Source organism: Colletotrichum gloeosporioides (assembly GCF_011800055.1).
Source record: "Colletotrichum gloeosporioides strain Lc1 chromosome Unknown consensus_74, whole genome shotgun sequence".
Taxonomy (NCBI): Eukaryota; Fungi; Ascomycota; class Sordariomycetes; order Glomerellales; family Glomerellaceae; genus Colletotrichum; species Colletotrichum gloeosporioides.
This window is the reverse complement of record NW_025544719.1, coordinates 69,156-93,977: the sequence shown is the minus strand read 5'-3', so window position 1 is coordinate 93,977 and position 24,822 is coordinate 69,156. Positions and strand designations below refer to the sequence as shown.

At 54.5% G+C, this 24,822-nt stretch overlaps 8 protein-coding genes across 8 annotated transcripts; 4 read left to right on the top strand and 4 right to left on the bottom strand.

Moving 5' to 3' along the window:
• Positions 1–1,408: 1,408 nt before the first annotated feature.
• Positions 1,409–2,966, top strand: GCG54_00003393 (putative cytosolic iron-sulfur protein assembly protein 1; the record flags this gene model as incomplete). Its single annotated transcript, XM_045403466.1, has 2 exons — positions 1,409–1,506; positions 1,562–2,966. The coding sequence occupies 2 exons, from the start codon at positions 1,409–1,411 to the stop codon at positions 2,964–2,966; spliced, it is 1,503 nt and encodes a 500-aa protein (XP_045259654.1).
• An 858-nt stretch (positions 2,967–3,824) lies between these two features.
• Positions 3,825–5,264, top strand: GCG54_00003392 (uncharacterized protein; the record flags this gene model as incomplete). The annotated part of the gene is made up of 3 exons (XM_045403465.1): positions 3,825–4,178; positions 4,292–4,675; positions 4,731–5,264. 3 exons carry the CDS (start codon positions 3,825–3,827, stop codon positions 5,262–5,264), a joined length of 1,272 nt encoding a protein of 423 aa, XP_045259653.1.
• Positions 5,265–5,619: 355 nt separating this feature from the next.
• Positions 5,620–6,386, bottom strand: GCG54_00003391 (uncharacterized protein; the record flags this gene model as incomplete). Its single annotated transcript, XM_045403464.1, has 2 exons — positions 5,620–6,039; positions 6,093–6,386. The coding sequence occupies 2 exons, from the start codon at positions 6,384–6,386 to the stop codon at positions 5,620–5,622; spliced, it is 714 nt and encodes a 237-aa protein (XP_045259652.1).
• A 1,270-nt stretch (positions 6,387–7,656) lies between these two features.
• Positions 7,657–9,570, top strand: GCG54_00003390 (Tubulin alpha chain; the record flags this gene model as incomplete). The annotated part of the gene is made up of 7 exons (XM_045403463.1): positions 7,657–7,681; positions 7,860–7,900; positions 7,981–8,072; positions 8,110–8,210; positions 8,269–8,799; positions 8,856–9,279; positions 9,342–9,570. The coding sequence occupies 7 exons, from the start codon at positions 7,657–7,659 to the stop codon at positions 9,568–9,570; spliced, it is 1,443 nt and encodes a 480-aa protein (XP_045259651.1).
• Positions 9,571–10,550: 980 nt separating this feature from the next.
• GCG54_00003389 (putative calcium-binding protein) lies at positions 10,551–14,503 on the top strand (the record flags this gene model as incomplete). Its single annotated transcript, XM_045403462.1, has 4 exons — positions 10,551–10,575; positions 10,656–10,807; positions 10,881–14,417; positions 14,474–14,503. 4 exons carry the CDS (start codon positions 10,551–10,553, stop codon positions 14,501–14,503), a joined length of 3,744 nt encoding a protein of 1,247 aa, XP_045259650.1.
• Positions 14,504–15,355: 852 nt separating this feature from the next.
• On the bottom strand, positions 15,356–17,611 carry GCG54_00003388 (Exocyst complex component SEC6; the record flags this gene model as incomplete). The annotated part of the gene is made up of 1 exon (XM_045403461.1): positions 15,356–17,611. The coding sequence occupies one exon, from the start codon at positions 17,609–17,611 to the stop codon at positions 15,356–15,358; it is 2,256 nt and encodes a 751-aa protein (XP_045259649.1).
• Positions 17,612–18,226: 615 nt separating this feature from the next.
• GCG54_00003387 (Pirin-like protein) lies at positions 18,227–19,429 on the bottom strand (the record flags this gene model as incomplete). Its single annotated transcript, XM_045403460.1, has 2 exons — positions 18,227–18,987; positions 19,117–19,429. 2 exons carry the CDS (start codon positions 19,427–19,429, stop codon positions 18,227–18,229), a joined length of 1,074 nt encoding a protein of 357 aa, XP_045259648.1.
• Positions 19,430–20,688: 1,259 nt separating this feature from the next.
• On the bottom strand, positions 20,689–21,305 carry GCG54_00003386 (uncharacterized protein; the record flags this gene model as incomplete). The annotated part of the gene is made up of 2 exons (XM_045403459.1): positions 20,689–21,180; positions 21,240–21,305. Coding segments are annotated over 2 exons (558 nt in total), but the record flags the coding sequence as incomplete, so codon positions are not given.
• Between the last annotated feature and the right edge of the window lie 3,517 nt (positions 21,306–24,822).

Here is a 24,822-nt window from a genome sequence, read left to right as displayed (position 1 = left end):
CGCTAGGTCTGGAGAATTTTCAGCCCCTGAGCTAACGGAAACCCGGCGCCAACCAACGGCGCAGGCGATGATGGTCTAAAGGCGATCATCTGAATACAGACGACTTCTCGTACGACTTTGCTTTCCAGATCGTCATCCGACAAGTGACAGCCACCGGCTGCAGAAACCACACGCATGTGGGGTCAGTCTTACTAGGTTGAACGTGAGCATCGTGAGCATTTGTCTCTAATGTAGGCTAGGTTTCAAGGCCCCTCCTAAGTGACCTTTAAACTACGCCTGTTCAGGTGGGAGCTAACGGAGGTCCTCCATGAATGAAGAAATGCCCGACACGGCCAGGAATACGGAACGACTGGTTCTCAGTTGAGTCGGACAATGCCGCTTTTTCTGACCCTACATGCAACATGCGGTCTTCGATGACATTCCGAAGCCAAGGCATGGTCCCGTCGTCCAGTAGATCAGCGAGCAATGCGCAGAATGAGTCGGGCAACCCGAAGTATCGGTCCGTTCATATTGTAGAAACCATGCTGCGGCAGTACTTCACCCACTAGACAACACAACACGCTGGCGGTGATGGCGTTCATTATTTTCCTGTGAAAGCTGACGAATAGCAGCCGCGAATGTGACAACTTTTACTGCAAAATAAGAGAAAAAAATAAAATCAGGTAGGTGAAATAACATCAAAGCTCGCCACTCCTTTGATTGCAAAAAGTGTGCATTTACTTGGCCGATGGCAACACAGTTCTTGGTGATGGTTCTCCGCCGGGTCCGACTATGCCACCGGAATAGCATGAGCCCAGTCATTGTCTAAACGACGAGCGGAAAGTTTGGTTTGGGGATTGATAGTTGGCAATGGAACGTACATGTAACTTTTCAAATAGTCTTCACCGATGCGAGCTCATTCAATTGAGATGGTGGTTAACCCTCCCCTTCTCCATCAAGTTATGGCTTCGCTTTCCAAACGCACCAGGACCAACCCCACCCGCAACAACTTGTGCACCTGCATGAAGTGTCCCGTCCTGCTGCATAGCTGTTTCCCTCAGGAGGCTGCATATTGGAAGAATGTCTTGGTGCCTCTCTGGTTTTATTTTTTTCTTTTTTTCCTTCCCCCTTCTTCATTGCTGAATCAACATCGTGTACGGTCAGGCGGCAAATGTCGATGTGGGGCCGACAACTCCGGCTGACGGCAGTCCACAATCGGAGATTGAAGGTCGCTGGAAGAAAGATTTCCCGTTGCAGCAGCGATACCTAAGGGAAGGAGGGGACTCCTGTCATTACCTGACTGGATGGAGTGGGTAGTGAATCCCAGCGACGCACCGACCGCGGGGTAGAATTCACTCCTCTGCTATCTGTACTGTGAAAACATTGCGCATGCCACAGGGCATGGTGGGGCATCTGATTGCATCACCAGATGCCCTACGCTCTTACCCATACTTGTCTGCACCGTCAGCACTGCCGCGTCCACTGTCGCAAGCGGCATTGCAAAGCAGTCAACAGTCTCTACGGTGGGTAGATACAGAGATTTTGTGTGAATATTGAGCAGCCGATAGTTTAGTCCGCACAGTCAGTTGTGCGACACCGCGTTCGCTGCGACTACCACCAAAACAATGCCCGCGTCAACGGATGTGCCGCCATCTTTGGCGATCCGCGTCAGTCCGCTCCCGCCCTTCAAGCCCGATCTCTACGAACGCGCATGGTGCTCAGTGCCGCACCCGACGCTGCCTCTAATTGCGACCGCCCACTCTAAATCGGTCACGATCTACTCGCTATCCTCGCTGTCCTCGCACAGCAGCCTCTCCGGCGGCCACTTACGCTCCGTTCGTTCAGTTGCCTGGAAGCCCAATCTCCCGCCTCACCAGCTCTGCCTAGTCACCGGCAGCTTCGATTCTACCGCTGGCCTGTGGCGATGGGATGGCGAGCTACCTTTTTCCGGCCACGACACTGCCAGCGATTCCCTCGAGATCGACGTTAATTCGTCGCAGCGACCCAACAGCGATGGAAACAGCGACGATGATAGGGACAAGGACTGGGAGTTCACCCTGGTGCTGGAAGGTCATGATTCGGAGATCAAGGGCGTCTCATTCGCGCCTTCAGGCGCCTACCTCGCCACGTGTAGCAGAGACCAGACTGTATGGATTTGGGAAGATGTGGGCGCTTCCGAGGGGGATGACGAGTGGGAGACGGTTGCCGTGCTCAACGAACATAACGGAGATATGAAGGGCATCGCATGGTGTCCTGATGTGCCCGGGAGGAACTCGCGGAGAAGGTACAGCGCTGATGTTCTTGCGAGCGCGAGTTACGACAACACGGTCCGGATATGGCGCGAAGATGGCGATGGAGAATGGGTTTGTGTGGCGGTACTGGAAGGCCATGACGGCACCGTTTGGGGTGTGCAGTGGGAACAGAAGCCGCGGGCGGACAACAGATTCCCGAGGCTGATGACCTATTCGGCGGACCAGACCATACGGTTATGGAGTCTACAAGAGGAGGACGAGGAGGACGGGGCGAGTGTAGGCTCGGGTTTCCGTTCAGGACTTGGGGGCATTCCCAACACCATGCGAAGGTCGCTTCGCGAGGAGTGGGTTTGCGACGCCATCCTTCCAAAGGCGCATACGAGGGATATCTACTCGGTGACCTGGAGTGCCGATACAGGATTGATGGCCAGCACTGGCAGTGACGGTGTCATTGCTGTGTACCGGGAGTATGATGACACAAGGGTCGGAAAGGGAAAGGACGACGATGAAGCACCTGAGAAAGCCAGCGAGCGCCCGGGTCAATCAGGGAGGTGGCGGGTGGAAGCGACGGTGCCGAACGCCCACGGTCCATACGAGATCAACCATATTATCTGGTGCAAGAGGTATGACGCGGGATCAGAGAGAAAAGGGGCGGAGGAGATGCTTGTCACAACTGGTGACGAGGGCATGGTGCGCCCCTGGCAGGTCATTTTCTCGGACACGAAGCCCATCTGAAAGCCAAACAACATAATGCAGAGGGATCGAGATTCAATTAAAGGACAGTTTGAGTCTGAACATGATGACTTGCAAGTTGCATATGATGTTGATACTTGCTCAGCCACAACATGATGCGGCACCAGGGCCCGGGCTGTGGCTTAGCGGAATATCCATTGGCCGAGGTGTTTGCGCCTCCTGTCCTGTCCGTCACTGGACAGAAACGCTTGGAACCTTTGGGTCGCGTTGTCGGATAAGGTGCTGAGATGAAGGCCCGGTGGACATAGGGGCGCAAGGCGTTGGGGCAGTGCTAAAAGCTGTCTTCACCAGCCCGCGAAATTGGCACACAGGCAGTGAAACAGGGTCTTCTTCAGCGCGTCTGTTATTCTGACTGCAGTAACTTCAGGCGGCTCTCCTACCTACCTACCAACCTTAGGCGTGCTAGGTAATATATAGAGCACCTCACCAAGAATCTGGACACTCCCGTCGGCTTCAATTCAAAATCTGGACCAAGACCTAGACCTGGGCCCTACCTTGAGGTAGGTGAGATACCTACCTACGTTACTTGCTAAACTCGGGGCTATCCAATTGCAGAGCCAATACGTGCAGCCAATATCCATCCATACCTACCTTACCTTGATTACCTTCCCCTTCAACACCGCACGAATATGTACGAATAGGTACCTAAAGAACGTACCTTGCTGCAACGCACCGCACAGCACCGCACCCGCGTCCACCCTCCAACCGTCCCCGCCGTCCTTTGCAACCAACACCACTTTCTCACGACCCCCGACAACCTCCACACTCCATCCTCGCCGCCTCTCCGAATACTATTACTCTCCGTTCGCCTACGACCAGACGACGCCGTTTTCCTCTCTGATGGCAGGTCCGACCTCGCCGGGCACCGAAGGCCCCACGTTTGCCCCGCCCCATCTCCCTGCTGGCTGGATCGCCCAGTGGGATGGCTCAAGCAAGAAGTACTACTTCGTGCAGCTTTCCACCGGTGTCTCGCAATGGGAGGTTCCGACCGACGCTGCTCCGACAGGCGCAACTCCTGCCCAACCCTCTGATCATCCGTACGGCGTTCCTCAACCCGAACTCATCACCCATCCCGACGGTAGCCAGACCGTGCGACACGCCGATGGCACCTTGGAGCCCGTCAACCCTCCCATGCCACCCGACAATACAAACACGAGAGGTCTTGATGGTCCGACGGGCGACCGTGGCCTAGGTGTACGTCTGCCCGTCGTCCTTATCGTCTTCAAGATCTTATGCTCGCCTCCTTGCGTCTTCTTTGTTGCCACGTTTCTCTACCCACGTCATGCTGACCTGCCGTCTGTCCACAGAGCATGGCTATGAACGCGCTGCTTGGCAAGAACTCCGGCCATAACAATTCATCAGGCTCCCTTGGGAATTCTTCAAGTCCTCTCGGTGGGCTTGCAAGTCAGCTAATCAGTGGAATTGGAGGCCATGGAAATAACAACGCCAACACTAGCGGTGGGGGAAAGAGCTCTCTGGGCAAACTCGGAGGTGCACTGGCTTCCAGTTTTCTCAACAAACCGCAACAGCAGCAGCAGCAACAACAACAGGGGCAACAAGGCCATCAAGGACAGCAGCAAAACTACCACGGCAGCCAATCTACGGGACACCAGCAGCAGCATGGAGGTCTCGCAGGTTCTCTTATGGGCGGTGTCGCCAATATGTTTGGTGGTAATAAGCCAGCTCACGGCGTAGGTTCTAGAGCACGCACAGACGCCCATGTGACATGACTGATTTTCTTTTTAGAGCAACGATTACGGATACTCTAACAGCGCTTCTGGCGGCGGCGGCGGTTACTCTGGCCAGGCTCCTCCTACCTCTTACCAGCCATCGGGCTCGACGCATACCCAGCACTCATCCCCACCGGCAGGTGCCTCTTCCTACCACTCGCCCGCTTCCAGCCAGGGTCATAATCAACAGTCGTATCCTCCGCCGCCGAATCAAGGCCAGAATCACAACCAGTCATTTCCTCCACCGCCTAACCAGTACTCCACGCCGCACCAGGGCCAGACGCATCACAACACCGCTTATGGGGCGCCGCCTCAGCAATCTCATAACCAGTACCCTCCTCCGCCTTCTGGCGGACCCCCTTCATCATATGGCCAGCAGCCCAGTTACGCCGCTCAGTCTAATCAACAACAGCAACAGCAGTATAGCGGATACAACCCTGCAACCTACGGTGGTGGGACTCCCCAAGGCTCCCAGCCCGGTGGCTACCCCAGCCAACCCTCGTATGCAGGCAATTCTTCTCAGCAGGGTGGCTACAACACCCACTACTGAGTGCCATGAGGAATAGATTGTTCCATGGCCAGACAGGAGCGTGACATGGCATGGGGCTGCATTCAGTGCCTTTCACGTCCAGGAAGGCGCTTCTTGCTATTCGCTCCACTAGTTCGTTAGGCTACCTTAGGATGTTTGCTGGACAGTCCAGAAACAGAAGCCAGCCAGAAATTGTACCTTCTCGCTTCGGGAGGCTAACTATGTCGAGACGAGAGCGAGGAGAAGTCTGGAGGCCGTAGAGGCAAACTGGTGCGATCCCGATTTGTAGGCAGTCGAAGTTTGTCGTTAGAAGTCCCTTCATTTTGAGCAAGACATGAACGCATGGAGAGGGCGATAGCTTGCGGTAGTCTCGTGCTTATATGTTTTTCTTCCTCCCAGGCTTGCGTTCAGCGGCAAGTACTGGCTGAATCCAAATCAGAATGATCCTAGATAGAAACCAGGCCATGATGGACACCCCATTGATGTAGAAGACGGTCGGGAGTAGTGACCTCGGCAAAACGTTCAGCAGAAATGGATCGAGTATGAGGTCGGCGTGAACGTGTTCAACATTGGCCATGAGCGTGGCGTTGTCGGTGTAGTAATCCGCCGCAGCCAAGATCCTGAGGAAAAAAAGCGAAGTTTCTTGCTCCAAAGGCGTTGAGTACGAGGCCGAAGAGCTGTCCGCCTCACGGTTCATGATGCGAGAGGAGGCATATTTCGCAAGGGAAGAGATCAGCTCGGGGGTATCCCAAACAACGGGCAGCTCAAACACATCGAGTGTGAAAGCTGTAGGTTGCTACTTGGTCGTCAATGCTGAGATGATGATGAACAGGGTGTGAAGTATCTTACAGTAGCCGCCCAGCACACTCTCAGCTCATACCGCTGGTCTTGTGTGAGGTTCTTGAGTAGCAACCAGGTTGGGCTCCCAAAGGGAGACGCAGGGGCCGGGAAAGACGCTGGCAGATCAATCCTCTTGGACCAGTGGTCTGGTGTGAGGATGTCTAGGCGGAGGTCGCCGAGGTTGGGGGATGTATTCGGGATATTGATGGTCTCTGGCGCTTGGAAAATGACCTTCTCGGTATTCGCACCAGCGAAGTTGAAAAAAATGGCCATGGAAAGGCCATGCTGTAGGGAGAGGCGCATGTGACACGCGTGGCACAGAGCCCAAGGGGGGCTGTGGTCTGAGGTGAAGCAGATTGCGGTCGGAATATTCCCGTGGTACAAAAATCAGGGAGAGAGGTGGCATATATCTTGTTCGATGGTAAACAGCAAGTCTTTCTTTCGAAGCTATTCGATGTGGTGTTGGAGACAAGGATGCATGGAGGTGGTTATTGTCCCCGCTGCCCGCCGCCGCGACGGTTCATAGATGGGACCGTTTCCACTGTCCGTTCCGTGTGCCGACCGCGGTGCAGACATGTACCTCACACTCATGGATGCGAGATGCCTACGTCTATTGCGGCACTTCGTGACCTACAGAGGACTCGGAGCAGCAGGGAGAGGGCGTGGACTCCCTCTCCCTCCCTCTCTCTCTCTCTCTCTTTTTCTCGTCCCGCCTGTCACGTTTATGCTCGCACAACTGCTGCTTCTGCTTCTACCTATACAGCGCAGCTCGCTCCTACCGAGACAGAGATAAGTACCTACCTACCTTACCTAGGTACCTTAGGTCCCTGCTATGGTAAGGGTAAGATATTTACCTAGTAAGGTACTCAGGTAAGCAATCTGGAACGCGTTAAACCACTTATGTTTTTGTAAGGCACTTCATCTAAGACGAGGCAGCTGTGCGCAGTCAAGCTACCTTGGGCACCTGAAGGTTGAAAACAACGGAGGAATTGTCACCGGCGGTCGCCTTTCCCAGCGAAGTGCGGTGTACTGGACTTCGGCCCAGGGTCCTTGCTCACCTGTCAATCCTATCACTGACTGGCCTGTACCTGCCAGAAGATCTCCACCATGGGCCAACCTATAGGCAAGGCCCCACGCCCCGGGACGGCCGCGACTCGATGCGGCCATTGGCCAGTCGTCCTTTGGACGGTTGTCTGAGAGAGACGTGGACAGACGCGCTTACCAATTCGGGGAGGCTCATATCAACAAAAACTGTAGCACGGCCCCTGTTGCGCACCAAATTTCCCACCCCACCCCGACTTTGACCACCTGAGGAACCCAGTCGAGGACTCCAGCAGCACCACCAAAGACGAGGAGCACGAGCCCGGCACCTAGCACAACCTATTATTCTTTCCCTTGTACTTCCCAGGCCTAACCTAATCTTTTCAACCTCCTGTCGACATCCTCTCGTGATAGCTGCAAAAACAACTTTTTTTTTTGTTCTTTTGCTTGCTCGACACTCCCGACGCTCCTGATCCTGCTCCCTACCTCTACTCTCAGTCGCTTGTCTCATTTTCCTCTCGTCACCGCAATCATGCGTGAGGTCATTAGCATCAACGGTAAGTTGCCGCCTGTTTTTTGTTATGATCTCCCCTGACCCCACGCGTCGGTTGTCTTCACCGCATCCTCGCTCCCGTTTCCTTCGCAAGCTGCCTTCCGATCGCTGATATCTCCTGTCACGAACATCCTTATTCTGCTCCTTGAAAACACATCGTTTGCTAACTTGTCTCCCTATAGTCGGTCAGGCTGGTTGCCAGATTGCCAACTCCTGCTGGGAGGTACGTCTGGACTTTTGCTGATTCCGTTCCGCCGTGCCGCCGAGTCAACTCGCGGTACGAAGCTCTGCTGGCCCAATCAGTGGCCATACTCAACGATGACCTGCTTCTTCATGCGTCTGATGGCTGATCTTGATCCCTTCTGCAGCTTTACTGTCTCGAGCACGGTATCCAGGTACGTTGGCAACCCGCCGCTCCTACCCAGTCCACAGAATGCTAACCCGATGCCCTTTCCAGCCCGATGGATACTTGACCGAGGAGCGTAAGCAGGCCGATCCCGACCATGGCTTCAGCACCTTCTTCTCCGAGACTGGTATGCTTCGTCCTGAATCATTCTCGCCTCCGCTGTGAGTGCTGACCAAATCTTCTAGGCCAGGGCAAGTATGTCCCCCGCGCCATCTACTGCGATCTTGAGCCCAACGTCGTCGACGAGGTCCGCACCGGCCCCTACCGCGGCCTCTTCCACCCCGAGCACATGATCACCGGCAAGGAGGATGCCTCCAACAACTACGCTCGTGGCCATTACACCGTTGGCAAGGAGCTTATCGATCAGGTTCTCGACAAGGTCCGCCGTGTCGCCGACAACTGCGTTGGCCTGCAGGGCTTCCTCGTCTTCCACTCATTCGGTGGTGGTACTGGCTCTGGTTTCGGCGCTCTCCTGATGGAGCGTCTGTCCGTCGACTACGGCAAGAAGAGCAAGCTCGAGTTCTGTGTCTACCCCGCCCCTCAGACCGCCACCTCCGTCGTCGAGCCTTACAACTCCATCCTCACCACCCACACCACCCTCGAGCACTCTGACTGCTCCTTCATGGTCGACAACGAGGCCATCTACGACATTTGCCGTCGCAACCTGGGTCTTGAGCGCCCCAACTACGAGAACCTCAACCGCTTGATTGCCCAGGGTAAGCCTTCAGATACGATCGTGCAATATGCGAGCTGGCATCTGACTTTTACTTAGTTGTCTCGTCCATTACCGCTTCCCTCCGGTTCGATGGCTCCCTGAACGTCGACTTGAACGAGTTCCAGACCAACCTTGTGCCCTACCCTCGCATCCACTTCCCGCTGGTCGCTTACGCGCCCATGATCTCTGCCGCCAAGGCCGCCCACGAGGCCAACTCTGTCCAGGAGATGACCATGTCTTGCTTCGAGCCCAACAACCAGATGGTCAAGTGCGACCCCCGTCATGGCAAGTACATGGCGACTTGCTTGCTCTACCGTGGAGATGTCGTCCCCAACGATGCCCACGCAGCTGTCGCTACCCTCAAGACCAAGCGTACCATCCAGTTCGTTGACTGGTGCCCCACTGGTTTCAAACTTGGTATCTGCTACCAGGCTCCTCAGATGGTGCCCAACGGTGACCTCGCCAAGGTCAGCCGCGCTGTGTAAGTCACATCCTCATCCCTCCATGCCTAGTGCTATGACAGTCTACTCACAATGCGAATAGCTGCATGCTCTCCAACACAACCGCGATTGCAGAGGCCTGGTCCGCCCTGTCGACCAAGTTCGATCTCATGTACTCCAAGCGTGCCTTCGTCCACTGGTACGTTGGTGAAGGTATGGAGGAGGGCGAGTTCTCTGAGGCTCGTGAGGATCTTGCTGCCCTCGAGCGTGATTATGAGGAGGTTGCGGCCGACTCTCTTGAAGGTGAGGAGGGCCTTGAGGCAGAGTATTAAGATGTGTATATCTCGGTGTTTGGATGCGGAAGAAGTCGCCCTCCATTCTTCTCAGGGTGCAGGCTCTATTGCCATGGGTCTTTGCACTTGATCAGTCCGTTGAGCCAGTGGCGTGTTTACTTCAGTTGTTAGAGTGAGAAAAAGAATAGCCAACTTTAATGCTACCGAGGATAAATCAACTGTGTTCCTCAGGCTAAGTGACACCTGGTCTCAGTCAGCATCCTTTCGCAGATGTGCATTGTGCATGCGTGTGGTGTGCCACTTGCATGTGTATACAAAGACAAAGCTGCACACTGCAAGGTATGCAGAGTGAGTCTCTTCAGGCAGATGTAATTTCTTAACTGGTGGATGGATTCGCCCGTTCAATGAAATGAAACTGAAGAGCGGAGCGGGCCTTTCGGATGTTCAAGCAACCTCAGGTGCAGATACCTCAGTGTAGGTGCTTCTGTGTCAGCTACCTACCTACACTCGCACTACACTGGACTCAGAGCTGCAACGTGTAATGCCCGAGCTTTATTATGGGGCATATGTGTGTGCTCATTACACCTTCACCGGGGTACGTACTTGCTTGTGCATCCGTAAGGTAGGTGGCTCGGCCTGCCAGTTACCAGTCCGACGACCTTTGAACCAACCTGAACCCCCCAGCCAGTCCACGGTCCACAGTCCCCAGTCCACGAACAGCATCAACACAAGCCACCTCCTCTCCTTCCAAGGCTGATCCTTTGGAACTAAAGGGCTGTCCGGGCCATCATTTGTGTACAAGGTATGATCCTGCCGTCCATCCCTTTCGATAGCAACACTTTACTTGCTGTGAAATCTAACCTTCAGTTTCCCGATCGTCAGACTTACGCTTCTTTCACCCCAGCCCCCCGGAGGCCGCCGTACCGAACCAACGAACAACTTCACCTCTAGATACACTTGGAAACAGCCCGTCTTGATTGCTAGTACCACCCCCGAAGCAGGAATTCCACGCCGCCATCATGTCTGCTGACAGCGTCGATGCGGGTAAGTGAACTATTTCGATGGTGACAGCGCGTCGCGCGGCAATGACTGATAGCTAGATGCTGACGACAATTGTCTCACAGCTGTGCCGAATTTAAACCTCAACGCCGAAGAGAAGCGCCTGTACGGTCAACTCTTTCGGCAGGCCGACTCGGACAGCGTCGGTGTTGTCACCGGAGAGACGGCAGTGAAGTTCTTCGAGAAGACAAGACTCGATTCGAGAATACTGGGAGAGGTGAGGGCCGATTGATACTTGCTGCTCGCTACTGCCCGAATCCAGCGCAAGTCGCTAACGACACATACGATAGATATGGCAGATAGCAGACAAGGAGAACCGAGGCTTCCTGACCCCTGCCGGCTTCGGTCTGGTGCTGCGGCTCATTGGTCACGCCCAGGCTGGACGAGAACCGACGCCAGAGTTGGCCCTACAGCAGGGACCACTACCGCGCTTCGATGGCTTGCCCCCTCCCGCAGGTTCTCTTGCATCTCCGACTCCTCCCCCTGCCGCTGCTCTTCAGGCGCAAAGCACCGGAGGAGGCCCCATCCGAATTCCTCCTTTGACCCCTGAGAAGGTCAACCAGTATGCCGGCTTGTTCGAGCGTCAGCCGCTTCAAGCTGGCAACCTGCTTCCTGGTGACCAGGCCAAATCTATCTTTGAAAAGTCGGGCCTGCCGAACGAGGTGCTGGGTAGAATATGGCAGTTGGCCGATACCGAGCAGCGCGGGGCCTTGGTCTTGACAGAATTTGTAATTGCTATGCATTTGCTTACGTCTATGAAGACCGGCGCGCTAAGAGGTCTTCCCAATATTCTTCCCGCCGCCCTCTACGAAGCTGCGACCCGCCGTGGACCTGTCGCGCCTCGTCAGTCGCCTACGGGCACCGGACCAATATCTGCAATCCCCCGGCAAATGAGTGGTTCGGCCCAGTTTCGCGCAGGCAGTCCTCTTGGACGCCCACCGATTACCGCCCAGACGACTGGTACACCGGGAAGCGACTGGCTGATCACTGCGGCTGACAAGGCCCGGTTTGACGCGCTTTACAATGACCTTGACAAGTCCCAAAAGGGCTTCATCACCGGCGAAGAGGCTGTCCCCTTTCTAAGCCAATCCAATCTCCCAGAGGATGCTCTGGCCCAGATCTGGGATCTCTCAGACATCAACTCAGAGGGTCGACTGAACCGGGATACCTTTGCAGTTGCGATGTATCTGATCCGCCAGCAAAGGAGCAGACGAGATGGCTCGACTGCTCTGCCAACAGCGCTTCCTCCTAACTTGATTCCTCCCAGCTTCCGAACCCAGCCGCGACCTACAACGTCAGGCTCACCATTTGACGCGCCGCCTCAGGTCCAGCCCCAACCACCGGCCCCGGCCCCGGCCTCGGCTCCTCCGAAATCTGCCCTTGATGACTTGTTTGGCCTAGACACCCCGCCCGCTCCGGCACCCGCTCAAGTCGCCCTTTCAACCGGCGGATCAACAGCTAATGACCCATTTGGGTCTGGTTCGGCAGTTCTGGCCCCATCTTCCCCCATCCGGCCCTCTCCCACCGGCAACCAGTTCAAGCCTTTTGTGCCGTCCTCTTCTTTTGGCCGCGGCCTCACAGCGCAGCCTACAGGAGATTCGAATTCTGGCAAGCCCTCCGCTGTGTCCGCAGCTGAGGACCTTCTCGGCGATGGTGACCCTGAAGTCAGCAAAAAGCTTACGAACGAGACTGCTGAATTGGCGAATCTGTCAAATCAGGTCGGCTCGCTTTCTAAGCAGATGCAGGAGGTTCAGGGCCAGCGTACCTCCACACAGAATGATCTCAACCAAGCCAATTCGCAGAAGAAGAATTTCGAGCAACGGCTGGCTCAACTTCGCACAATGTACGAGAAAGAAGCAAAGGACGTGGAGGCGTTGCAGGTGCAGCTGAACACGTCGAGAAACGAAACAAAGAAGCTCCAAGCCGAGTGTATGACGCTGGACGGGACTTACAGAGACCTGCAGAACCAGCACCAGCAAGTTTTGGCTGGATTCCAGGCTGACCAGCAAGAGAACGCCAATCTCAAGGAGAAGATCCGCGCCGTCAACGCCGAGATCGCCCAGTTGAAGCCTCAGATTGAGAAGCTCAAATCTGACGCCCGACAGCAAAAAGGACTCGTCGCTATAAACAAGAAACAACTGGTTACGAACGAGGGTGAGCGTGATAAGCTTCAGTCAGAAGTCGCTGATCTTTCCAGGAGCAACGAGGACTTGTCTCGACAAATCAACACCAGCTCCCCAGTGGCAACGTCTGCTCAAGTCGCAAGCCCTGCGCCCTCGACCGCGAGCGGAAACAATCCCTTCTTCCGTAGAACAGGAAGTACTGACATTATGGGTACATTCACCTCGCCGCCGCCAGCCAAGCCATTCAGCGGCGATAAGTCTTTTGACGATGTCTTTGGCCCGGCGTTCCCTCCTCCCACATCGACAAGCACACCACCACCTGCTCCATCGTTCAAGCCCCAGCACACAGGGGCATCGACTGCTAGCTTGGGCTCGTACTCAAATCCCCCTGTCCCCACATCACCCATTGCCAGCCGCCAGGCTACTCTCGCAAGTGAACCTCCCGCCCCGCCTGAATCACGACAGATTAGCTCGAGCTTCCTTCCGTTCCCGGAGGCCTCCGAATCCCTTACGTCTTCTCGGGCCGTGTCACCCCCTGCCTCTCGTGCTGATGGGTCTGGAGACACTCCCACTGCGACCTCATTGCCCGGGGCATTCCCCATCGAGCCTACAACCACGGGACAGAGCACCGCCTCGACTTCTACCGCAAGCAACGCTGAGCCGCAGGAGCCTGCGGCTCAAGGTGGTGCGCAGCCGTCAGGCGAGGGCGCGACAGCTGGAACTGAAGTCGGAGCAGTCGACGCATCGAACCCAGACCCATTTGCGGCAATGGATCAGGACAAGGCCAAGGCTGACTTCGATAACGCTTTTGCAAGCTTCACAAACGCGCACAAGAGCTCAGACAAGCCTGGTGCTGACGGCGCCAAATCTTTTTCGGCATTCGATTCTGAATTCCCTCCAATTTCTGAGCTTGACCGCGACGATGACGAATCTGAAAGTGCAAGCGAGCGTGGCGGTTTCGACGATGACTTCGCACCAGCGTCTCCTCAAGCCAAAAAGGTCGATGATCCTAAGGGTGCCACGTCCCCCCCACCGACGGCTACTGCTGTTGCTCCTGCTCCCACGGTTGAAAGCTCTGCGCCCACTGCATCGTCTGCTGAGCCCCAAGCCGCCCCTGTTGCTATGTCTACAACCCCGGAGGCCCCGGCGACATCGGAAGCTGAAGCTGTTGAGACGACTGCTCCTGCCGCCTCCGCACCGAAGCCGCAGTCCTCCTTTGATGACCTCGATGATGATTTCGAGGGTCTCGAGGATGCCAAGGAAGGCTCTGCCGATGATGACTTCCAGACAATCTCCAGATCTGGTCTCGATGACTTCAACCCTGTCTTCGACAGCAGCCCCCCTCCAAGCCAGGTCAAGACAGAACCCACTGCTTTCGGGCACGAAAGTAGTTACGACTTTGGCGCTGTGTCCCCTAACCCTGCCCCTGGCAGCACTAACGGTGCGGGCACGAAGAGTGCAACGGTGCCAGATGCGCAGGACTGGGATGCCATTTTTGCTGGCCTGGACTCTCCCAGTGCCGCCAACGCAGACAAGGGTGCAGAAATCCCTCCTGCGACTTCAGACTCCCGACCTACACCTGGCCGTGCTTTGACCAGAGATGGGGAGCATGACGACCCCATCTTGAAGAACCTCACGAGCATGGGCTACTCAAGAGAAGATTCCCTTCTCGCACTCGAGAAGTATGACTACAATCTGGAGAGGGTATGTTCTAGTCAAAGAAACTCGTTTTACGCTTTCGGTTGCTAACTCTCTAACAGGCCGCCAACTTCCTTGCCAGCCAATCATAAACCTAGTCTACAAGTGTTGATGGCACAAAAAGCACAACTGGATTTCCTCATGGGACGCAAAGTGGCATTAAATCGACAATAGCAGGCATTATATTTCTCCCCCCTTTTCACTTTGTGTACCAGAGATACCTTCGTGTTCGGAAGTTCTTAACCTTCCATTCCCGCCATGTCCCTCGCGTCTCACGATCGGAGCACGTCGGACCTCGGCACCTAATATGTATGTATGTAGGATATACATGGTTGACTCAAAGCTCACAAAGCTCGGCCCTCTTGATTTTGTCCTAAGCTTGCGTGTTATCATCACGAGTCTGGACGCAAAACAAATGATATTGAAGACTGGTAGGTTCCATGTGTGAATTGCTCGTAGCTCGAGCATGCATGTGTCTGGGTATGGTGGACCAATTTACATGTGAGATCAGAGAGTCTACTGAGGCCAGCAGCTTTAGGTCAGTGTTGAGGCACTACTCAGAGAATCTCAGCTTCGCTACAATCACTTATGGCCCTGTGAAGGCCGTATTCTTCGCCCCATGTTGGCTCTTGTAAAGGGGGAACGTGCGGCATTTCGGAATGTCCGTACATCAGCAAGCAAAGGCATCATCTAACCACCTCATATTTTCCCATCCAATACCTCCAGCAGCCGTACTCTGGATCGTCGTCTTCGCCAAATCCAGTAGTTGTCTTGATTGTCATTATCGTCTTACCCAACCCTCGTTGAGCAGCTCCATTGTCATCTCTCGAGGATCTGAATCCCCAGTATCACCCCCTTTTCGCTCTTTTCATCAGCCTGCCCGGCCGCCTCAGCGCAGCTCTGTCTGCCTGACAATAATCCTACGTGCCACCGGCATGGTTTGATCACTTGACCTTGCTCATGATTGTCTCTGGGCCCCTGACCACATCAATTTGCGCCGCTCGTGCCTTGACGGCGTTGAGCATGCTCCTTTCAAAGTCATCGCGCGACCGCAGCGCTGCCTCCACCCACGTCATCTGCAAATCCCAGTAAGCCATCTTGAAGCCCTCAAAGGTGTCTGGGAGCGCATCCTTCTCGACGGTAAGCAGTTGCAGAAAGTACTCGGTGACACGCCACGTCTGCTTGACGGAGTTGCCGACGTCCGGGTTAGGAAGGGCACCAAAGTACTCGAATGCCGTCGAAATGTCGTTGAACAGCTTGTCCTGGAAGGGATCGGTGCGGCGAAATTTGGCTCCTTTGTTGCGAACTGAAGTCAGGTAGCGGACGAGCAACTCGTCGGCGAAGATTTCTGTGAAGATGTCGACAAGAGAGTGGTGCAGAACTTGGCTATAGTCGTTGACGTATTCCTCAAACGTTACCACCATCTGTTTCATGGCTGTGCTTGTGTACCACTTGGGCGTGAAGAAGTCGGGCATGACCAACTTGAAGTCGACGGAGAAAATCAGCTGAACAAACTTGGTGATGCACCACGTGCTGAAATCCACATAGCCATCCCGTAGCAGCTCAACTTCGCCCTCGGCGCGCTCCATGTACGCCGGCGATACGAGGGGCTCGAACTTTTGCTTGAAATTAGACAGGTACGCTAGCCTGCCTTCTTCCTCATTGTCGTCAACGCAGGCAATCTGGTCGTTTGCCGTGGCCACAAGCCAATCTTGAAGCGGCTGGAATCCTTCGAGCTCAGGCATCTTCCCAGTCTCGTATCTGATGGCCTCTTCGTCGAGCATCTTCTGCCACGACTGCTGCCTGCCACGTAATCGCAGAAACATGGCGTCGATGACTCCCTCGATAACATCCATACGCTTTGAGTTGGCAGCAGCATCAATCTGCTCACGCAGCATGCGCCACATGTCGACAAGGTTCTTGGTTCGGAAGTAGCCATACTCATCCTGATCCAGGTTAGAACCTTCAACATTGCGCTCGGCAAAGTCCTTAAGCTCTGCATTGAATATCCGCTCGATCCATTCATCCAGGAACCTGATGATGAGCTGGCGGAAGTCGCGCACCAGTTCCGTTTCTCTCGAGTCGATGACATGAGGCGCTAGGTCCTCCTGCTTGAATCCCAGCTTCTTCATCTTTTTATAGTACTTTTCGGGCCAGTTGATGATCTCCAACGTATTGGCAGAACTAGAGTCTGGGTCATCGATCATTCCCACCAAGAAGTCGTGCATAGTTTGGTGGTAAATGTCCCCATAGGTCTTGAGAATCTTCCATTTCTTAGGCATCAAGGGGGTCATGCCCATTTTAACGGCGTTGAGGTCGTTGAAGTACCATTTGAGAGTTTTATCCAGTGCCGAAGGGTCGTCCAAGAATTCGCCTCTTGCCTCCGCGAACTGTCCCTCGACACTGATCTTGATGGCTTGTGTGAATTTGTCCTTGTAACCTCGCACCTTTTTTGCACCGTCGGTTATACTCTGGAACCTTGTCGCCATCTCCTTGTGGTCTCTCAACGCTTCTTGCAGTGCCAGCACTCGTTGATCGCTCTTCTCTTCCGCCTCAATCACGACAGCAAAACGTACCACCAGGCCATTGTTGTCATTAACGACCAGATTAATAAGGTTCAGAGCTAGAATACCGATATGCTCGTCAAACCAGTCGATCATGGTATCCAGTCTCTGAAAGTAGTCCTCGAGTGTTGACTCCAGACTTGGGTCCTCCGCTCTTTGGATCTGCTCCATGGCATCATCTCGAATATTCCTCAGCTGTGTCAGCTCGTAGTGTATCGGCAAGAGGTTCGGCATGTTCTCCTTGTCGCTCTCATCTTCGCTCAACATTCGCTCGACGATCTCTAGGCGCTCGTTGAAAGTCTCCAGGTTCTTGCGCATCGCCTCGACAGCGCCGAAATTGCGATGTGCCTGAGACACCAAGTTGATGCTGGCGAAATCCTTGATCATGTTCTGCGACTCTGAACACAGGCGGTCGATCTTGATCATCTCCTCCTTGATCTGCTGCACCGTCTTCTGCCCGTCCGTGAGGCCAGTCATGCCTGACTGTGTCGTCTCCAGCTGCTCGCGAAGGCCGCCACGGAGTTGTGAGTCGACAGCAGCCTTCTTTCGAGAAAATTCCTGCTTCAGGCCGGCGATCTTGTCGAGGTCATCGGGATGACGGAGGAGCTCCGCGAGCTTTGGTACGGGCGCATCCATAGTGCACTTTTTCGGTAGTTGACTGAGGTTGGCAGGTCAATAGGGGCTTTTGAAAGTCGTAAATCGATCGGTCAGATAGTCAATCGTTCGTGCAGTCGGATGAAAGAGGCTCGGGTGTTTATGCTGCTCCCATGGTCGTATCGTGGTGACGGTAGGGTATGAAAATCACGGCATTGCGCGCCGCAGCTTGGGTTTCGTGTACATACATGGATGCCACCTAAGGTAGGAAGGGGGGAAGAGAGCGAGAGCTACCTTACCTTGTACGAATAGTGTACGCAGCTGCGCAGCGGAAGTGGGCCGGGTCAGTACGCTCCAGGTACTCCGCTCCCTAGGTACCTAAGTGTTCGTAGGTGCTTGGGCCTAGAGGTACGTAAGGTAAGGTGTACAGAGTACCTACCTACCGGACAGAACAAGCATAAGGGTCCGTGCACATGAAGCTAGACTCTCGTCGTCGTCGAACTCACCTAATCATGCAATTAAGCCTTGCTGAATGTTTGTCTTGCATCTATCTTGCGATCTGCTAGATCATCATTTCATGTCGTCTAGAAACCAATTGACCATGACTAGACGGAGAAATATCCGACCAAAAATCTGGAAACGGACCCGAAAGATTAGTTACTCTATCATTGACTTTCCAATCTCACTCTGCCAGCCCTCGGCTCGCTCGAATCCATTGGAATGAGTCTGATAGTCCATCAAGGCCTGGTAAACCTCGGCCTTGGAGCTGAGGACAAATGGTCCGTACTGAACAACCTCCTGATCAAGGGGTGTACCAGCGATGAGCACAAGGCGAGCGTCCCTCTCTGCGCTCGCATCAACCTCAACATTAATCACTTCCCCGTCTAGCTCAAACACGACATTGTGGAACTGGTCGACCACACGCTTCTGAGCTCCTGTTCCGAAAATGCTCTGTCCGTCGAGCGTGTACGCGAAGGCATTCCAGCCCTTGGGCAGAGGCTGTGCGACTTTGCCACCAGGCTTGATGTTGATGTCCAGAATCCAGACCGGCGTGTAGGCGAGATCGCGCACCGAGTCGACGCCGTGACTCTGGCCGGAGATGATCTTGATGTGGACCTTGCCGTCATCGACGTCGACGGTGGGAATCTCTTTGGCGCGCAGGTCGCGGTAGCGCGGCTCGCAAGACTTCAGATGCTTGGGCAGGTCAACCCAAAGCTGGAGGCCGACATTGGCGCTGCCATCCGGGTTCTGTTTGGGCATCTCGGCATGCATTATGCCTCGACCCGCTGTCATGAATTGCAGGTCGCCCGTCTCAATGGTGCCCTTATTGCCGGCAAAATCCTCGTGGTCGACTCCGCCATGGAGCAGGTAGGTGATGGTTTCCTGGCCTCTGTGAGGGTGGTCGGGGAAGCCCGCCCCTGGGGAGATACGAAAATGGTCTTTCAATAAGCAATGTGTCTTTTTTTTTGTCCTTTTTTTTTGGGGGGGGGGGGGGNTTTTTTTTTTGGGGGGGGGGGGGGACGAGATGTTGCGGAAACCCTACTCACCAAGCATCAAAAATGGGGAGAATTTCTGTAGCTGGGGAGTCCCGATAGAGCGGCGGACACGAGCCCCGGCACCTTCTGCTTGCTCAACGGCCAGAAAGACCTTGCGAATTGCACGAGGAATGGACATATCGCTCGCGTACAGGTGATGGTCTAAATGTGGCTCTGGGGCCTGGTTTCCTCTTCTGGATGCGGCAGACGTCAGATTGAAGAAAGTCTCGACGGTAACGAGTGCAATGTCGCGTAAGTCTTGTCTGAAGAGAACAATCGACGTGATTCCCACGATTATGGACAAGAAAATCGAGAAGGGTTTCATTGACGAGAAGCACGCGCGGTATTTGAGCAGAAAATTGGAATTGTTTTCGGCAACGTCTGGGTTGGGCAACCGGAGGACAGATGAATAAGACTCCTATAATCTAGAAGCGCGATTGGCAAACGGCATACACATGCACCTTTTTTTCCCTGGTCTATTTCTTCGCCCTTTTCGCTTTCTCTCCACTTGAGGCAGGTTATCGAGCATCGTGAGGGTGTCTCTGCCACATTCTGGCCAGCTACTAGGCTTAGTCAAATTTACATCAGCAATTATCAGTATGGGACTTGCTGACATAGTCAATCGTCGCCGGGCGCTATGACGTTGATGGCCGGAGGCACCGAGCTACCTTACCTTAGGTACCTATTGCTTTAGGGAACCCCACCTCTGGCCCAATCAGCAGGCAGCAATTCTGCCCAGTTTCGCTCTCGTCCTCCAGCTGCTTGCTGCTCGTAAATGATCCGATCTCACGTCAAAATTGAGTTGCTGAAAGCAAGCTATAATATCTACCGACCACAAGGTACACTCATGCCTGGGCATTGTCAAATTATTGCATCGCGCTCGTGCTTGTCAATTGTCTTGGTGCACTTCCGTGACCGACTAAGGCGTTGTTTCTCCTTTACCCCTTTCTATGCATCTCTCCCTGTTCTCCTCATGTCAGTGTCAAAAGTCATCTGTAATCGGTGTGACGGCGCCTCAGATATCACCCGGCTCGTGCCTGAACACATGGCGTGAACTGCGGCATGTGCGGGCATGCCATCAGAGATTTGATGATTAAATCTGTAAAGCTCCTGAGAGCAGGGAGATCAAGAGAAACGCGCACATCTATTAATTTTGGGTCTCATCTCGTTCCATGACCAACTCCAGCACCAGCAAAGCCTCGCTACCCCGTCGCACTCCTGCGTCCAATAACGGGCCCCTTCAGACTCCGTTGTGAGGGAGAGGCCTATTTTCTGCGAAACCCGTCAATATTGAGAGGTTCCGCAATCAGTTGGTCCCAAGACTCAGGACTGGGGTGACGCGTGGCAAGCCTTCCATCTCGTACACCAAAAAGTGAAACAAACATAAGAGAGCAGAACATGACAAGTACAAATAAGAGCTCTTTATCCGAGGTATAAATTCCGTTCCTTGCTGTATGTCGTTGAAGCGTCCGCCATCATGACTGCGATACAAGAATCAAGGATAGTTCGAGTCGCATGAGAAGGGTATATGAAGTGGAGGGAAGGGAACTAGCTGGCGGTACGAATGCCAGTACAGGTACAGGCTTAGTTGTTGACCTTCTCGTTCACGACGTCCTTGGCCTCCTCCTTCTTGTAGTGCATGACATCTCCAACCCAGATGATGATTTCGCTAGTAGTGATGAGGGTAGTGCTGACGATGGCCTTGCCGTAAGTCACCAGGTTCTCGCCACCAACCTTCTTCTTCTCCTGGGCATACGTCTTGAAGACGTGGTCCTTGGCCTCGAAGCCGGTACGAATCGGCAAGGCGATGATCCCCTTTGCCCCAGCATAAAGTTCCTCGGTGGGCTTCTTGATGACGGGGACGCGCTCCTCGACCTTGGTCAGGGTCTGGTCGCCAAGAGCGTCGGCCTTCTCCGCGTAAGGGCGCAGGTAGCCCCAGGGACGGGCCAGATAGGGAAGAAGAGGGGCGGCAAAGGTTTGGTAGGCAGAGTCACCAATGGCGATCGACTTCTTGCCGAACGGGTTGTTCCTGAAGGCGACAACACCGTCGTGAATCACGGGAATGTCCAGCAGATGCTGTGTCGTTGGGTCAGCGCCGATGTTGCAAGCTTCGGGTGTATTGCGAAGCTTCTTACCTGAGCAGTGGCCGAGTTAACAGCCGGGAGGTCACCGTTGACTTGGGCCATTTTGGACATGTAGGCGGCTGTTTGATGCTGAGAGCGGTAGTTCAGGTCAAGTGTCGAGATGGGGGTGAAGTCGATTGAGGCTCAACAGTCAGGAAGTCGTGGATGTAAGCAGGTGGTTGCTAGAGCAAGAGTGCAGAGCGGAGTAGAACAGATGTTGAACAAGAAGTTTGGAAAAAGGAAAGGACGGCCGGAAGGTTTTGGGTAATGGGAGGGGGAGAGGGAAGTGGGTTGGAGGGAGTAGGCAGAGCTAAAAGGGAGAGAACAGCTGGAACGAGAAGACGAGCTTGTCTGCAATGGACGGGACGAAATGGGATGGGATGGGACGGGATGCAATGGGTGGTGACGAGGTTGACGCCACAGACGGGCATGGACAGAAATGAAAAAGTAAAGTAAGGTATTTATCTACCCAGATAGTACCATTGCATGTCAGTAGCAAGGCATGTCTGGGCTGGCCTTGCTTGAACCCCTTAGAAGTTAGGATGCATACTAGGTAGAGCTAGAGCGAGAGCGATTAGCATGTGCTTTCCTTTCCATCCACCTCCACCACGTCTTGTCGCGACCATGTCAAAGGCTGAGGGAAAGGAAAACCAACGAGACGCGCAGGAATGCCACTGGTGGCGGGGCTTGGACCAAGTATCCCTACCCGCGAGGTACATTGGATGCACTGGTTCGGGACATGCATCTCCCCGTCCCTCTACACGGCCGCATGCCAGCGGGAGATGGTTCTGCTGCTGCTGCACCATCAGGAACGGTTGCTCCTCGAGATTGAAGCTTGCCTCCTGTGTGTGAATTCCTTTTTCCGTGTCTCGAACGTCGCCGCCCCTGCGAAGATCTGTCTTCGTTTTTCGTCCCTTGCCCTTCTCCCTCTGCCTTCTCAGCGTTCCTAAGCCGCCGTTCTTTCGTTGACTAGCAGTGGAGCCCAAGGTTCACCAGGTAAGGTAGGTAAGGTGAGGCGAGGCGAGGTGAGGTCGAGGTGAGGGGTGGCCGAATTGCGTGCCTTATCTCGCTCTCACTCTCTTGCCCTCCCTCGTATGACATACGGCAGCGTCGTGTCGGAGTTGGTCACTGCAGAATATACATAGTAATGCAAGAAGATGAGGTACGACTTGGTCATTGGTACACTCGTTCATCAGAAGCAAGAGCAGCATCAACGCAGTCTCGATGCATCCCGATCATGACCCCGGGCTTTTGACATGTGAAAGTGAGGTGGTTTGCTGCCCCACCCGCTGGCGGTCGAGCTGCGCAAGAACACAATCGGAGGGGGAAAGAGGGGCGCGGCGGCGGTATCGGTATTGTGGCCGGTTCACATTCCTTAGATCTCTGGGCTTTTTCGTCCTTCCCGTGACGATTTGGTCATGGATTGCACCTCAATGCCCATCTAGGTCCGCAGTGTGAATATGGTCTCGAGCTTTCCAATCGCTGGTGGTCGAGTCGCTGCCCAACACGTATGCTTGCTTCACAAAGCCGTGCCTTATCTGCCAGCCCGTCCTGGGGGCAGTTGTCGATCTGTGTTCCGAAGAGTGGGCTGCTGCTCGGGCTTTGGTCTGTGAGTACCTTACCTCCAGCATGGCAGGTGGTACCTAAGCAAGTGAAAGGTTGCATCCGTGTGCTCCTTACCTTGCTTTACCTTACCTTAAGGTACGGTACCTAAGGTAGGTAGGCACGCCGCGCTTGGGGCTGGTGATGAGCCAACCTCACCCTAAGGTAGGTTAGGTTGGCAGTTTACCAGAGGATCTGAGGTGAGCTGATGCGCTGCTCAATTACCTTACGCTGTGGCTGAGGCGTCCCTGTACCTTTCCCCGGGGAGGCACGATACCTTGACCCAATTGGCCCACTGTGAGTGAGCTTATCACTTTACATTTCTCAAACTTAATCACGGGGAAATTCCAAGCCAACGGCTGCGCTGGGCCGCGCTACTACACAATAGCGTGACACTGAGGAGGCGTTGCCTCCATCACGACAAGTCAGGGTGATGTCGTTCCCACGTACCACGATACCTGCCGCTCGGTGCCGCTGGCTTGTAACCCTTTGACCTTTTGACATTTGCCTGCTTTGCCATCTTCCGGGACCGATACGTTGAGGACGCCATGAGACCACGGCCCTTACCCTGCGGCTATTTCTCCTTCTCCTTCTCCCTCTCGTCATCTGCATCATGTTTGACCGGAACACTCCGCCGAGCTACCAGTCCAAGAGATTGGGTATAATATCCGCCGCGATGCGCCTCTTAGCACCAGGCTTTTCCGATGACTTCTCTTCCTCTTCTCTCACAAGCATTCCCGTGCCGTCCCTGAACAGGATCCCAGCTTCACGAGCCTCGGACTTTGATGCTGCAGGTTCCTTTGCGCCCACTTGGATCCATCAATGGTTGTCGAACCGGTGCGTACCATTGGCCCTGCCTCGTCCGCCTGTAGCGATCAATCTGATTCTCTTCGCCACGACAATACGACCGGAAAATTCTGCCGTGGCAGTGGCTCTTTCCGCTGCGAACCCTGCCGTCCTCCCTTGATGGCGTTCGCTGGCACTGCTCCCGCGGCACTGCACTAGCCACATTCGCCCACATTCACATGTCAGAGGCATGGCTCAACGTAAGTACCATGCAAGTTTGCTCTCGGCTGCCTACGGTGTTCCCAACAGTGGCATCCTCGCATATTGATGCCTGCCTTTAGTGGATGTAGATTCTCGTCAATAGTTACCTGCCGACACGGCAGAGTGAGCATCGTCGTCCGTAAGCTTCGTCAAAAACACGGGTGGTGATGTCGCTTTTCGCGCTGCAGCGACCACGGCCGCGAAGGCCATAATAAGGGGGGGCGGGGGCGGACGCAAAAGTCCTTGCGTCTTGCGCAACCGCTCAGTGAAAAGCGGGGTTTTTGGCCGTGTGTCATTCCTCGCAAGACGAGTAAAAAAAAGAAAAAGAAAAAAAAAAACTATTAGCTACTGTGTTGGAATGTCGCCATTTGCTTGAGCGCGACAAGGAATTCCACTGAGTGACTCTCCACCGCAAGGCCGTACCGAATTTCGGGTCAGCAGCCTCGGACTGCCATTATATGCCTGGCGAAAGAGTAAGGCCTACGTCGGCACGGAGTCATTGTCGCCGTTCCCATGTGTCGCCGCTCCCGCCATGGGGACGGCTTACCTACCTTAATGCGGCCAAGAGCCCCACTCGCTCTACCGTTCCGCTGGCGGCTCCGATGGTGCTTCGCCGGCATCCCGGAGGCTTACGATCTGGTGTGCCCATACAAACATAAGGTAGTTGACAGACCAATGAGAGAGGGAAAGAGCGTCTACTCATTCGTTGGTAAGATACACAACAAACACAACTTGCTTGCCAGTCAGCCAGCGCATCGACAAAGAATGAAACCCTCACGCACCCTTCGCCGCTGGAGAGATCGGCACTCCTGATTTTCGGGACGGTAGAGCAAACCTGCCCGGCTACGACGCTGTGATAGACTTGCCAGGCAACGCTGGAGAAACAACCGCAATCTTCCCGCCTGTTCTCCGGCAAGTTGATTTCAATGCTGTCGCCATAAACGTT